Source organism: Dermacentor variabilis, chromosome 6 (genome assembly GCF_050947875.1).
Source record: "Dermacentor variabilis isolate Ectoservices chromosome 6, ASM5094787v1, whole genome shotgun sequence".
Lineage (NCBI taxonomy): Eukaryota > Metazoa > Arthropoda > Arachnida > Ixodida > Ixodidae > Dermacentor > Dermacentor variabilis.
The window spans coordinates 71,159,196-71,173,236 of record NC_134573.1 but is presented as its reverse complement, the minus strand read 5'-3'; the positions used below and the strand labels follow the sequence as shown (position 1 = coordinate 71,173,236).

General features: G+C 47.8%; 1 protein-coding gene across 3 annotated transcripts in view; it reads left to right on the top strand.

Annotated features, from left to right (window-relative positions):
* Positions 1–12,023, top strand: part of LOC142584850 (uncharacterized) — a 66,397-nt gene extending 54,374 nt beyond the window's left edge. For all 3 annotated transcript variants that reach the window (XR_012828948.1, XR_012828946.1, XM_075695153.1), the window contains exon 4: positions 11,749–12,023. Coding sequence is in view for 1 of the 3 variants with exons in the window: in XM_075695153.1 (XP_075551268.1) it covers positions 11,749–11,758 (10 nt within the window). In the remaining 2 variants the exon portion in view is untranslated. The remainder of the gene's footprint in view (positions 1–11,748) is intronic.
* The last annotated feature ends 2,018 nt before the right edge of the window (positions 12,024–14,041 follow it).

Below are 14,041 nucleotides of genomic sequence, written 5' to 3'. Positions count from 1 at the left end.
CTTTGCAACAACAGCAATGCACATGATGCAAAAACAAACCGGCTGTCTCATTGGCTCAATGACTAGATGTTAAACTTGCATATAGACTGTGGTAGCACTTCTACCTTGTAAAACTGTAGACGTACCCATCAGACACTTCACAGAAAAGTTCTTTTGTACAAAGAACAATGACACTTCACTGGAAGCAACTTACATATGCACGAAAGTGACTTGAATCCTCCCATAATATAAAATATATCCTAAAAGTATCTTGCACAAAAGTTCTGTACTAAAACACACTAATAGCACTTCAATAAAGCGCATTCTTGATTTTATAAGCAAGATGCTCATAGTATAGGACACAGATGACCAAAACATTCAAAAAAATGTTAGTCTTGCTAAAAGTATCTCGCACAAAAGTCTATACATATGCGCGACGATAGTCTCGCAAGTATGGCTTTACAGTAGCAGCAATATAAAATGAATCTTCCATGACATAAAAATTATATAAAGTAAAAAGCTCTTGGAAGTTATTTTACACAGGCACAATATTGGTCTCACGAAGGGGAAGCTTTGCAGAGGCAGCAACATGCATAATAAAGGCAGAGGTTAGAACAACCCTCAAGATCCAGTGATAAAAAGTGCTTTGGACAAAGGAAAAATAACAGCATCTTACAAAAGCATGTCTTTGCAATGGAGGCGATTCTCAGCCGATCAAGCACACAAAAAGGCAAGAGAGAAAGGCCTGTCCAGCATTTTTTGCAATGAGTGGCTGGCCTTTACTATTTCCAGTAAGGTCCAAGAGAGCCCACTGGTAGCATGAACACACCAGCATGTGTTTCCACAATAGTACACCACAGTGACGTTATCACACAATAGGCCACAATGTGTTCATTTCACAGATAGAGCACAGCAGAACACGACACTAGCATAATGCAATAGGAGTAGCTTGTTTGCTGTACTTATGCACAGCATTCTTCAGTGATGCCCGTACATGTCGGGGTCAGTCCAAGCCACAATTGCAGGACAAAAAAAGCTAACATATTTATTTGGTCTTTTGAGGGTTCCTCTGAATTGCCACTAATAAGGCATGTGTCGCAGCCTTTCATTCCTTGTGATAATGGCTGGGATTCCCACAGCCATGCAAAGATGACAGATTGTGAACACTTCACAGCAGGGCTACAGTAAGCATGGCATTTATGCAACAGTGAATGTGCCACTTACGACGGTGGCCTACAGATACAAGCAAAGGATTCAGGATCCTCCTTGCAAGCATAGGTCTCGGGCAGATGAGCAAGGTTGCAAAACAGTCGAATTTATTTCTGGCAAGCCAGCTGCTTCTGTGCCGAGAAATCCGGGCAACGCTCCTACGGAGTGCACTGCCTTAGCGTTTCGTACATGCACGTGGTTTTTGCCGCTTGTGCACTGCATTGTGCACGAACCATGCACTGGTGTGTTTATGCTAACAATGGGTGGACATGTAGATGCATGTACAGAACAAACAGAAATACTCTGAAATATTGAGGTAAAAAAGATCTTGCGTCTAATGTAAGTATTTCGCACACAAGTTTTGTAGAGTAGAAGAATAACAGCATTTCAGAAAACCATGGCTTTGCAATGGTAGCAATTTCACCAACACAGAAGACTGCCATGACAAAAAAAAAACAATAAAAAGTTCTCGCACACAAATTCTGCACAAAACCATATTGATGGAGCCTAGCAAGAACGTGACTTTGCAAGTGATTTGACAATGCAGATGACAGGCAGAATCCTTCCAACGCATGAAAAAAAAATTCTGCAATTGTACTGTGCAAAGTAAAAAAAGAACCCTGAGTAGCTGCCTCTAGTCCACGAAACATGCCTTGGCATTGCACAGCAGATTCCCAAAGTTCCACCAGATGCACATGCCCACAACCAAGCAGCCTCCGATGCCTGTACAGTCTCCAGGTCACAGCTGCAGTGCTTTACAATGGAATGGCCTCCTCCACTTATTCTGCATTAAAGTAAAAGAGCAGAATGATAAAAAAATGTGAGGTTTGGGGAAACAAACGAGTACAAGCCTGCTTTGTGGATAATGATCAAGCCATTGCAAAATCAACACCCTGCTCATATGAGTGGCGACCTGCAGGGGCCAGCCATGCTGTAGAGAGCTGGTTTTAGCTCTCAAAGGGCACTTTTGCAGTCAAACCAGATGCAAAAATGCAGTGGCACTCATAGGAAATGTGCATGCATACAGTTCTCCATTTCGCTACCCACTGGCTCTGCAAATGCTGCCTCTATTGTTAACCTAATATATTCCTGAGCTTCCTCTCCCTCTACCTTTGTTCCTTCTGGTGTGGTCAGTGAGTGCTGAACCACCTCTGTCTTACTCTGTTGCTTTATGTGTTCCCAAAATTTCTTAGAGGCATTTCTGTCTTTTTTTCGTATCTCTAACATCCACTGTACCCCAACTTTTGCTATCTTGGCTTGAATTAATGCCAATGCTTCTCTTCTCATTGCAAGGTAATCCTCCCATTTTGTCTCCACCTCTTCTGGTGTGGCTCCCCTTCGCTGCTCTGTGTTTTCTGCACGCATCTTTGCGTTGCTCTATGGCCTCCTTAAACTTCTCGGTCGCACCAGCTTTTCGGTTTATATTTTCCCTGCTTACTTCTTAGTTTCCTAATCTGTCCCTTCTCTAGCTCTCGTTTAAAAATACCTATTAACTCGTCGTATGTCCATGCCCTTTGCGGTTGCCTGGATACCATGCTTTCAATGTTTTTGGCCACTTCTTGTAGCTGCCTGTCATTCAATTTGCTCATACCTTTCCTTTCTTTAGTTTCTACCAGTGGTACTGTCCTTCCAAAACTGATTTTGATTCGTTTGTGATCACTCCCCAGGCTTTTTGTACCTTCCTCATCAATTTCCATACATCCCAACCGTTCATACAGCTTGTGGGACATTAGGCAGTAGTCGATTGTCGAGTGGGTGTTATTTCTTTCCCATGTTATTTTCCCGTCGCATTTAATTTCAGTATTAACTATCACAAAATCATGAGCCTCACAAAAATCTACTAACATCTGCCCTGTTGTATCTGTCGCCCCGTCTTAAGTATTCCAAATGTGCATTCATGTCCCCTAGGATGATTATCTCCCGTTTCATAGCTAACTCCCTGATGTCCTTGGCCATATATTTGAAATGTTTTGCATTCTCCTCTTTCGATTCATTCCCCGTTTTTTCACATATTGATGACCATGACGATTGAAGGTGCATACTACAAAAGGGTAACGTAAAATAGTAAAACCGAAATGCCACAAAGCCTATTAAAACATTCAAAATAACTTCAAGAAAGATTTTAGTAGTTTGAGCAGAACACAAATGCGCATAATTCACGCTGCTGAAAAAAAAACTCTAAAGAAAGTTCTAGTACGACGATACGGCTTGGTGAAGCATCCTAATACACCGAACAGGAACATGGGTTTTCTTACCAATACAAATATTTATTTGCTCAGAACAGAACAGAATAAGCGCTTGGATTATAGCGTACTATTTTTTATAGAATGATGTCCTAGTACTTCACACCCTGGACGGTGCGCGACGCCGTGCAGAAAGGTAAAAAACCCGCACGCAAGTGCTAGGTCAGATTTTGTTTAGCCCGTGTTCAAAGTCCAGGTTCCTAAATAAAATATAAGTTTTAAATAGTATGTAAATATTTAAATAAACCATCGCATGTAGCTTCACGTCTGTGCTTATGTCCAGGGCATAAATCAATGGACGTTACAAGGCACTCGTAGGCGGACATCCGCAGGACGTATGCCGCTGGTCAATCCATAAACAAACATCCTCTGGACGTCCACCGTATACGCGGACGTTATGCTACGTCCCCAGAACTAGGTCCCCTGTTCGTACCATGGATATTGTTTCCCGGACGTGGACGTTCGGATCTAAATCGGATATCCACTGGATATCTGCGGTCCATTGGGCAGTGATACACAACATGCATGCAAAACACGTAAACAAAGCTATGCGTCTGCTAAGCTTGCACTTTCGTCTTCGTTTTGCAGTCGTGCGCTAGTGCGACTCCAGCCGCACTTGCTGAATCGGCGCTGCACCCGCTCGGCACCGCCGCGGCAATTTTCAGAACTAGTGCAGCCAGTGCAAGCCAAATCGAAGTAATCGCGCTGGATGGATATATGGATATTATGAGCGTCCCCTTTGGAACGGGGCGGTGGGTTGCGCCACCAAGCTCTTGCTACTATACTGCCTAATATCCTACCTAGGCTAAACAAAGAAAAAAGAAAAAAATACTATGAACTACCTCGCCCAAATTTTCTGATCCCCTATTGCGAACTGTGCTTTCGTACGTCTCCGTCTTTTGTCGTCATAAGGTATCTATTCGATGACAATATTGCACGAAACAAGGGCCAGGACTGCGTACCTGAGGCGGTCATTGATGAAGACTGCCCATGCGAGCTTCCCTAAAGCACGGGAAAGCGCTAATCGCGCTGGAAACAGGGCGCGCTGGCACACTATTCGTATCGCTCATATATTGACACAAAGATGAGGGGCTCCCACACCGCAGAACGGCGCGCGCAAAGGTCGGCGTCATGAAAGACGATGAATTGCGTAGGCTGCACGTTCTTCTCCTGGCCCGCCATTAAAGAGAAACGTCTCTTTTGTAGCACTCCGTCTCCAACCTACGTTACATTTTTCTGGTGGAGGTGCGGGATACATGCTACCACTCCCAGATCGAACATCGTCTACAAGCCCAGTACGAAGTCCGGTCGAGCTGACTCCTGTGCACGTACGGACAAGCCGCCTGCTTCAAGGACTGCCACCTGAGCACGAGCCGCTACCCAATCAAGTCAGGATGAGTACGTCGGTTCCATCATCTTCCTCGACCGCACCGACAGAGGTCGTCCTCAACCAGCCACGAATCCCCACGTCCTTCCATGGGGATACCTTCGAGGATGTAGAGGACTGGCTCGATCACTTTGATCGTGTCGCAGAATACAACGGCTTGGCTCTAGAGCGCAAGCTATGCAGTGCCTAATTTGCCCTCGAGGACTATGCGCGGACATGGTTTGAGAACCGTGAAGCCGCCCTATCGACACGGGACGATTTCCGACGGCAGCTAATCGGCACATACGCCAGCCTCGATCGCAAGGAGCGAGCTGAATCTGCAATTCAGGCGAGAGTACAGCGGCCGAACGAAAGCGTGGCAGTGTTTGTTGAAGATATGTGCCGACTTTTCCGACGCGCAGATCCATCCATGCCGGAAGAAAAGAAGCTCAGGAACTTGATGCGCGGTGTGAAGCAAGAGCAAGAGCTGGCCTAATACGCGACCCACAAAAGACCGTTGCAGAGTTCCTCGCGGAAGCCACATCAATGGAAAAGGCACTGCGCACTGCAGCAGCGCACACGGCAGTACAACCGCGACGTGTCGACCCTGTCGCGTGACCCTCTCGCTATGCCCTTGGACAATACCGACGCCTTGCGGGAGCTCATTAGGCTGGTTGTCAAGAAGAGCTCCAAAAGCTTCAGGTGGCTCCAGCATCGGTACAGCGACTCGCTTTGGCTGAGGTCGTCCGGGAGGAAAGCAGGCAGGCAGTACAAGTCGCAGAGCGAAGCCAGACACCCCAGCGCGAGGTACGGCAGCCACAACGTCGCATGTCGTATGCGGAAGCAGCGCGAAGTTCGTTGTCCCCGATTTTTCGCGATGTGAGCGACGTCCCGGGCTTTCGTGGTGTGCGCGCCGTTGAACAAGCAACTGGCGACTTCAGGCCCCGCCGCATGCCATTCACGGCTGAAACACGACCACCCCGCAAGAGCGACGTATGGCGCACCGCAGACCGGAGGCCCTTGTGTTTTCATTGCGGTGAAGCCGATCACCTCTACAGGGCGTGTCCTTGCCGCCGAGCTGGGCTCCGTGGATTTTCACTGAATGCGCCGTGCCCGCGCAATGGTGAACGCCCCCTGGAGATTGAAGCATACCTCGCGGACGCCAGGACCTCGTTTGCCCCTCGATTCCGTGAACCCCGGTCACCGTCACCCTCCCGAAACAGGTGTTCCAGCCCCCTTTTCACGCCGAGAGCAACGAGGCGTCGCTCACCCAGCCCTGCCTCCCATGAAAACTGAATCCAGGGACCTGCGGAGGTGAGGTCGCTGACGTTGCGAACGCTGAAGATCCTCCACTACGACGACCGCGATCTGACGTAATTGAGACGCAGAGAAAGCAGTGTAATTCCGTGTCAGTATCCTGCGACGTACCAGTTACCATAGATGACCACGAAGTCACGGCGTTAATCGACACAGGTGCGGACACGTCTGTTATGGGCCAGAATAAAGTTTCAACGCAATGGACCGGAACTCAGATTCGTGCTGCAGGAGGGCATCTCATAACTCCAATGAGCCGGTGCACGGCGCGAGTCAACATTCGGGGCTTCACGTACATCGGCGACTTCGTCATTCTTCCTGAATCTTCAAACGACCTTATACTCGGCATGGATTTCCTTCAGGGGAACGGTGCCATCATCGACCTGCAAAAGTCTAGAGTGAGCTTCACTACTACGCAAGCCATAGCGAACAGTAATGACAACTACCATGACGTCGCGCTTCGCGTAGCTGACGATCATGTCACGTTGCCACCCAAGAGCAGCGTGCTTACCCTTGTCCGATGCGACATGGAGGACGACGCCGAAAGAATTGCTGAGGCGAACATGCCCCTGCTTCTTGAGCGCCACACTTGTATAGCCACAGGGCTTCTTCAGGTTCGAAACAAATGTTCAGTCGTTTTGCTAACAAACTTTAGCAACGAGTATCGGCGTGTACCGCGAGGAACGACAATCGCATTCCTTCGCGAAATCACTGATGTAACTGACATTGCCACATTTGAAACCGCATCGTCTCAGCAATCTGGGTTACCCAGCACCTCCACCAGAAAAATGTAACGTAGGTTGGAGACGGAGTGTTACAAAAGAGACGTTTCTCTTTAAAAGCGGGCCAGGCGAAGAACGTGCAGCCTACGGACTTCATCGTCTTTCATGGCGCCGACCTTTGCGCGCGCCGTTCTGCGGTGCGGGCGCCCCACATCTGTGTCAATATTGCAAATCGACACTACTGAAATGTTTCCGTAGGCATTTTTAACAAGCATTCCGCAACTAAGCTGGTGCATGGAGCCATGTATCTCGTCTTGAATGCACACACAGCGGCAAGGGGGGTACTGCGCTTTGTTTACATCCGAGCGCAACCGATTAAGTGCTTGGTGTCAATTCTCGTACATCGCGTATAGATTACAAAACGTAAGGAGAAGTAGTGACCTTTGCGGCGTCGGTTACATCGCAGACTTTAACTTTTATTGTATGCGGCGGGCCTCTAACGGCGCGGCTTGTCTGCAGGCAGTCACTCGACCTGGACAGCCGCGCTTGTCGTCTCTCGTATTCCACGCCATATGGCTAGCTTTAAACGTAGCCTCCCTTTCGACATCACATATCTGCGCGTCTTTGGCAAGGTCAAGGATTGCGCTTAGAGATACCAGAGGCCCGTAGGCCGCCTGCTTCTGCAGGTGCGCACGCTTTCGTATCGCCTCTATCACCTCTATCCCCGCCATATTGAAACGTTCTCCGCTCCACATATAGGCGCTGGAAAGCGCGAATATAAGTTCAGTTTTGTGCAGTAAGCCTAAATGTGCTTGAAGTGCGTCGCAGACTGTCAAACAAAATTCCTCACCCTGCTGTAGTCCAGTAGTGCAGCGGTGCCGTGTCGAAATGCAGACGTAACACAATAGTACGCTGGGAGCCCAAAAAACCGGCTACATCCAAAACAGACGGGTCGCCGAGCACGCGAGCTTCACATGCGCAGCAGGCCTCGCTCGTTTTTTTTGACATGTCTGGTGCATGACTTATGCACGCGCGTCTGGCGTGCTGCTAGCTTGTTGCTAGGCAATGCAAGAAAAATAAGTCAAAAGTATAAGTTCATTTACATGCAAAACTTTCATAGTTTTAGTGGGAAAGAATAAAAAAAATAAAACATCTGTAAGTTCATTTCACATTCTTTTTTTCTGATGCTCATGTCAACTAACGGATGGAGTTGACACTAGGCGTGACGTGTTTCCTGTTGCCAGTTTTGGTCGAGTGTCCCCTCTTGTTGAATTTCTTTCTCTATGGTGAAATGCAGAAAATGGCAGTTTGTTGTCTAAACCTGCTGCTGCATGCGCTTAGCCGCGGCGCACTCTCTGCCGGTTCGCGGGCTATTTCAAAAGTTCAGTTTCTTTTTGAACACACCTCGTACGTCCTTTTTCATGTGTGCGTGGACTTGCCTGATTTAAGTGCGCTGCTTCATCAGTATCAAGGAAATGCAGTCAGCTGTACATAGCTGTTATTACCTAATATACCATGCCCAAGGCTGAATTTACTACACTAGGTTAACCCGAGTCATCTAGGAAAGAAATATGGGAAGGAACGAGTTGACAGGACAGAAATGAAGTTGGATAGGAAAGTAAAACATCGAGAATTCTGTCCGCTGTTTCGACGGGCTTTGGCAACTGCTACTAAAATATCGCAACTGCCATCTTTCAAATTTGTGTTGGGTTTTGGTTAGTTTGCGGCGAAGGATTCCAGCGGTCAGTGTTGTCAGAAATCGGTCTGGAGGCGATCGGCGTGGAGAGGGCCTTCTCGGCGGAACTCGCCGCCGCCAAACTGAATTCCACGCCACTATAACTTTGGGTGCCCCAGTGTGAACGTGCCCTTATAGTTCACTATAGGGGTTTGCGCATGCATTTGTGCTCATTATCCCGCGATGCATTACTGCACCGGACTTGTAGTCGTAGCCAGTGTGCAAATGTGGCTGTAAAACCAATAGTTTTTAAGAAAACGAGCAGACAGGGAGGTGGTCGGCAGTCCTGTCCTTCATCGGTTCTGCCCTTTGCGGGGGATGATGATATGAGGATTCACCCTTTGAATCGGGTGCAATTCACATCCTAGCTATAAATTTTAAAAAATCGCTCATAAAGAATAGGGAGGACCCATCTCACGATGACAGTCGACGGTTATGCATTAGCATTGAATTAATATAGCGACACAGTGTATTGTCATCATCATCATCAGCCTGGTTACGCCAACTGCAGGGCAAAGGCCTCTCCCATACTTCTTCAACAACCCCGGTCATGTACTAATTATGGCCATGTCGTCCCTGCAAACGTTTTTGTCTCACCCGCCCACCTAACTTTTGCCGCCCCCTGCTACGCTTCCCTTCCCTTGGAATCCAGTCAGTAACCCTTAATGACCATCGGTTATCTTCCCTCCTCATTACATGTCCTGCCCATGCCCATTTTTTTCTTGATTTCAACTAAGATGTCAAGAAAAACAAATGGGCATGGGCAGGGCATGTCACCATCGAAACGAGTTATTTAGAGGCATGTACTGCAACGGGACTTCTATTTCACACTCGGCGTCATATAGCTCCGCCAAGCCTGGGGTAGCATCCGAAACGCATGGCCTGCAGGTGCATGCCAACGCTAAGATACGCGTCGTGCAGCAACCAAGCTCTTATTACGCTTCTTTCGGGTTATGCTGTGCCAGCTGGTAGCAATGCTGAGAAGTCTGTGCGTGGCCGCTGAGATCAGAAGCGCTGCGAGCCGGTGCCAACGAACCATGAGAAATATTCCCTCACTTGCTGCACGACTAGTAGCACATGCTCCGTGACCCAAGTTGGCGAGACGTTCATTGAAAACGGCAAATACCTAGTGCACTGTGGCACAGACTGCTAACGCATCGGGTTGCTGTCCTTGAGGAACCCTTGTGAGGTGGGTTCGATTATGTCCAGCATCGAAGTTTACGGAGCCTTGAATTCGTCATTTCAGGACAGGGCATTCCGAGTCCCTCAAGGCGGCATTAACGACGTTCGTTAAAGAACGGCGTGCATCTAGCATACCTTGTGACCCAAGTCGGTAACAAAAATTCATCGGCCCTTCCACTCTGCGAAGAGCGACCAGCGAAGCTGGTCATTCTTGGTGGGCACACTGCGCGTCTTCGTCGGTTGACACGCACGACGGCCATGCTCATCGACGGATGCATGACCGGCCTTAGCTGGTTCCCACCACTGGCGTGCTCATTTTCGCTGTCACTCCAGTCGTCGTTCTGGGACATGTTGCTCCTCTTCTGTGCGCACGATACGAGTCTGCCCCATCGAACCGCTCAAGAACTGTCAATAAGGTCGCTAGGCGGCACTGACATCACTGTATAAATGAACACACATTGGACGATACATATGTGTCCGTTTATTATGGTCTTTACACGGACACGGTCGCAATAGTGGCGCGCACCCTCTAGCGGCAGCGAACGAGCACCACGCTGAGAACACTGGGTCATCAGTCCCTTGACTTGACACTTGCGACGAGTGTCCTAGGATGAACAATGCGGCCATCCACCATACGTTTTGGCACTTATGCTGATCAACCTACAAGCATAGAGAAAGTATTGAATGAGAGCGGACACTCCCATGGAGCCCAGCGGCCGAATTGACTGCAGTGCACCAAGCCGTCGGCGTTAATACCTGAACCACATTTCCGGTGTCGGTTTTGGGCACATGCGTTTCAACGCTAGCTGGTACGCGTTACGCCTGCTGCGCTGATCTATTTTTTTTTTTTGCCTCTACAGCTTAATCGCGCACCGTCTTCGTGCAAAATCGTTTTAAGAAAAATTAAAATTGATTGCGAACAATCTTTACAAGCCTCTGTCGAACATGTGCCACGTGCAATTTCATAAAGACGCAAAATGAAAAGTGCATTGTGAAATGAGGAAATGTTTATTTTATTCTATATAAATGCTTGTTGTGGGCTTTTTGTGCATTCATCCAAAGTTGTGGTACCAGGTAAGCAGCAGTAGTTCCTGTATGAAGCTCCAGCAGACGACGTCAGCTGAAAAAATTTAATTACAAGCAAGTGCCATTTTGGTATTAACATGTACAAATAATGCGTGTAGAGGTGAAACGTGCGAAAGTGGTGAATGGGTGACATTACAAACAAAAGCAGTTCGCTTTTACATACACGGTGTAGAAAATACCCGACTCATCCCAAACAATACCGTACATACCATGAAAACATCCTATTTACAAGCATTCCCCTTTTCCCGGGCCTTGTTTCTTGCACTTTAAGAGCACGAATACACGGGCTACTGTGCGTTTGCAGGAGAACTTGGCTACAACCAACGCGATAGTATGCTATGAATACACACAGATGGCCACAACACAGGCTCTCAATCAGACCACGCAGGACGCTCGCAGAATTCCTTCTACTTGCACTAAAGACAAATGCGTCGGTGCAAAGCCTGTCTTCAGTTGTTCAGAAGACAGAATTTTCGAGTTACAAGTTCCTGGCATTTGAGCTACTTGGCATTATCTTTTGCGCGTTCTGCCGGCACAAACAACACACTCCTGTGTTATCACTCTTTGCAATTGCTCGTCGCATTTTCGATAAGTGTGAGTACTGAAAAAACGCTTAAATTGTTGCGGGCCCATAAAAATTGTCGCAAACTTGTCGCGGTAAGATTCAGGACACGCGAAACTGCGTCACAGCTCCCAGTGCGACTAGCGTGTCGAAAAACTACCGAAATAAGTAAATAAGGCTCATAGAAAGCGTCGCACACATCTCACAGTACGAGTCACTAATTCAAATTAACTGCACCACGACGGCCGTGCCGTTTTCTGTTAACTGTGTCGCAAATCTAGCCTAAGTGCTGTAAGCCTAATTGCTTGAAATGTGTCGCAGACTGTCCAACAAAATTTCTCACCTTGCAGTATCCAATAGTGCAGTGGTGCCTTGTCGAAGTTCAGAAGGAACGCAAGAATTTGCCGGGAGCCCACCAAACCAGGCTAAATCCAAAAATAGAAGTACAGGCGGACGGGTCGCCGAACAGGCCAACGCTCTGATGCGCAGCCGGTCTCGCTGGCTTCGGCGGTGTGTCCATCGAATAAATAACCAACTGGTGTGTCTGAAAAATTACGCATGCATCTGGCTCGTCATTTGCTGATTTGCCTGTTGCTAGGCAACAGAAGTAAGCCAGAGAGTTTAATTTAAAGCAGATATTTTTGCTTTTGTCGGGAATAATAAAAAAAGAAACAATTTCTGTTAACTTTATTTCACATCCTTTTTTTTTTCGATGCTCCAGGCAGCAAACGGTCGGTGTTAATGCTAGCGTGGCGTATTTCCTGTTGCCAGTTTTCGCCGAGTGTCCCCTCTTGTTTAATTTCTTTCTCTATGCTACAAGACTGTACTCTCATTCACACTAGCTCTGGAGACGAAAATTTTTCTTTTGTTGACGCGACGGTGTACACGCATGGACGCAGAAAGTTTTCTGGGGCAGCCGTGTACAGCTTCGCTGTAAAAGTCTAATTGAAGACCAGCACAGGCCAGAGTGGCATATATCCAGTGCTCCAAGTCAGCGTCAAAGTTTCTTCGAATAGCGGTGCTTACCCACTCCCTCATATGCCTTGTTCAGTGTCGGTGTGAATGAAAGATGTTCATTGAAGAGTGGCATACATGGACACATTGGCACATACTCAGTGACCCAAGTTGGTCCGATGGTGGGTTTGGAACCCTGTTACCTCAGAACAGCAGTCTGATGGGTCGAATGACCACAGGCCACCCAGTGACCCAGGTAGGTGGAAAAATGGTTAGGTACAAACATAGAGATGCATACATACAAACATGCATAGCTTCCAGAAAGTGTGTGAAGCACCCTAAGAATGCTGAAGTATTAATACCAAGTAGGCCAAAATATATAATCACATACAACTCCCTCCTGAATGCTTCTAGACTTGCGACTCCCCACCTCTAAAAGCGCCGTTTCAGTCGCTCTACGGTGTCCATGTTGACCACACCGTGGGTATCCTCAAAGCCCAGCGCAACCTGGATGGACATGTTCTTTGGACAATTAGTGTAGCTCCTGCACACTGCAGCACCATATCTCAATAGTTGATGTCACCACCTATGCGGCAAAGCACTTCGAGCAACTCACTCAAACGTTCATCGACGCTGCCCTGGCTCATACCTCAAGAGCAAGCGGCTCCCAAGACTGTTATTGTAAAGCTGTACCGTGTTGATGGTCCTCTTGTGCCTGCGATATACTATGCTCATTGCGGTCTTGCTGCTAAGTGACTGCTGCCAGAGGGCCTCTCCTGAACACGACTAAGCACGGTTTCACGGTTTTTTGAGTCCGCTTGCACAGCTGCCATGAAGAGTCCGTTACTTTAAGTGCTACATGCAGTTTGTGCAGTTCGTGCACAGCCAACTCGCCGCCAGGTGTTGGAAGACTAGTTTGGCCCATCGCTCTCCCTCTGCATAAACTGCAAGTGGCAATGAAAAGCCAGCTTATTTGACGCCTACCATGATTTAAAGTTGGACCAGCCGAGGTCTCCTTGGGCTGTGTCATTTCCTACTGCTCCGCGGGATCGAACAGCAGTGCAGCTGACTGCTTGCTGCCGCCGCTCTAAGCATTCCCTATTTGCAGGTGATAGGCAGACGATGGTGTTGTTGCCTGTATATAGCTATATCTGAGCACAATGTCGTACCGAAATACTTGTACTATGCGACGACCTGCAATGTGTTCCAGACAGCTACAGAACTTCACTGCATAGTGCTTCACCCGTCCCTTGGACAACAGCCGTTTTTTTTTTCATTGTAACCAAGCCCTACCTTTGCAGTTTCTAATGTATAGGTATATAGCCACTTCAATAGCTACTTTCTGCTAACATCATCTACCATCAGTCTGCAAAGTTAGGCTTTCTCACACATAGCCTTCTGGATTTTTCAATGCCAACCCAGTTGCTGCCTAATGCATGTGGTCTACTGCAATGGCCCCACATTCCCAGTCATTTGATACCTGCTGTCGTTAGAGAATGGAGAACTTTCGTCGCGGTCTGCTGCCCCTTCATGTTTGCTCCTTTGCTCTTCAGCTTCAAACGGTGTTATGATCTGCTGTTGCGGGACACTAAGCTGGATGGTGGAAAAAGTGAAAGAATGTGGCCCTCATTGGTTATTTCATGGGTAAAGGAATGGTGTCACATAGGTCCAATATAGGATGGGTATACC